The following is a 1127-nucleotide window of genomic DNA, read 5'->3' on the forward strand; positions in this document are numbered from 1 at the left end:
TCTACGTAGAAGCTGTTTGAGGATTAGGGTTACGATTCATTACATCGGCTGGTTTTTCTTCTCGTCGGTTTTCTTCTCGTCGGCTTTCTGTTTGATTCTACTGCGGTTTATTCGATCTGGTCGCCTGCTTCCTCGACAGGTTTTGTGTTGGTGTTGGCGCTAGGGTTTGCATGCCGGCGGCTATTAGGGTTTTCTCCATTTGGTACGTTTTTTTCTATCTGGTTTGATCTTACTCGCTGCGTCTTCCTCGTCTGGTTTGGTTTGGGTTTCTGGATCGAACAGGGTGTGGTGCGGCTAGGTTTTGGCTTTCGAGTTAGGGTTTGGTGGCTGTTTTCTTAGCCGATATTTTCTTCATCCTTGTAACGGCTGTTTTGGTGCTGGGTTATTGCCTGTTGTGGTTTGAATCGTTATCATTCTGTTGGTACCATATCGTTCTGCAGTCCTTGTTATGATTGTGCTGCTGGTTGCTAAGCGTTCCAGGATTTGAATTCTGTTGGTTGCTGTGGCTTTCTAGGCATTACGTAAAGGTTCTGTTGGGCTGTTTCGTCTGGTACACTTCGCTTTTGGTCTTTTGTGTGCTGGCTGTTGGATTGAAAGTTTTGCTACTGCCTTTTGATCATATTTTCTGCTGTTGATGGTGGCGGTTTGGTCCTTGGTCTGGTTTACTGCAGTTTAATTCTTGGGTGAGTTTTGTTCCTTTCTTTTTGCTGCTGTCTCCTTGTTAAAAAGTAGCTGCTGCTGTTTTGTTTGTTTGTGGGTTTGATTTATTTCCCTAGTGTACTGGTTAAGTGTTTCTGTGGTCTTCGTTGTTCTCTGATAGTATTCCTAGTGATTATTCAGCACCTCTTAATGGGGTCTTCGTCTAATTCACTTGGGTATTTAGAAGAAACTTCAGCACCACGGCTTCTTAACCGGTGTAATGGGTGATGATAATCCTCCCACTGATCCCATTAGGGTTTCGGTTTTTGAAAGGCTTACTTCTGTGGATCAAAGTAATGGTTTGGGCAATGGTGAAAGTAAYAGTCTGAATTTTGCTAAAGCGGTTGGCCGGTCTGTGGCTACTGATCTGAATTTTTATCCTCTTGCGGACAAAAAGTTGGCTCATGTCTCTATCCCTATTGAAATGG

At 43.8% G+C, this 1127-nt stretch overlaps 1 protein-coding gene across 1 annotated transcript in view; it reads left to right on the forward strand.

Moving 5' to 3' along the window:
* Positions 1 to 919: 919 nt before the first annotated feature.
* LOC112505438 overlaps positions 920 to 1127 on the forward strand; it is a gene marked incomplete at its 3' end in the record, with an annotated part of 2549 nt that continues 2341 nt past the window's right edge. Inside the window, exon 1 of the mRNA XM_025109347.1 lies at positions 920 to 1105. Within this exon, the coding sequence (XP_024965115.1) occupies positions 920 to 1105 (186 nt within the window). The remainder of the gene's footprint in view (positions 1106 to 1127) is intronic.

This window comes from Cynara cardunculus, unplaced genomic scaffold, assembly GCF_001531365.2.
Source record: "Cynara cardunculus var. scolymus isolate 2C unplaced genomic scaffold, CcrdV1 Un_Scaffold_10976, whole genome shotgun sequence".
Taxonomy (NCBI): Eukaryota; Viridiplantae; Streptophyta; class Magnoliopsida; order Asterales; family Asteraceae; genus Cynara; species Cynara cardunculus.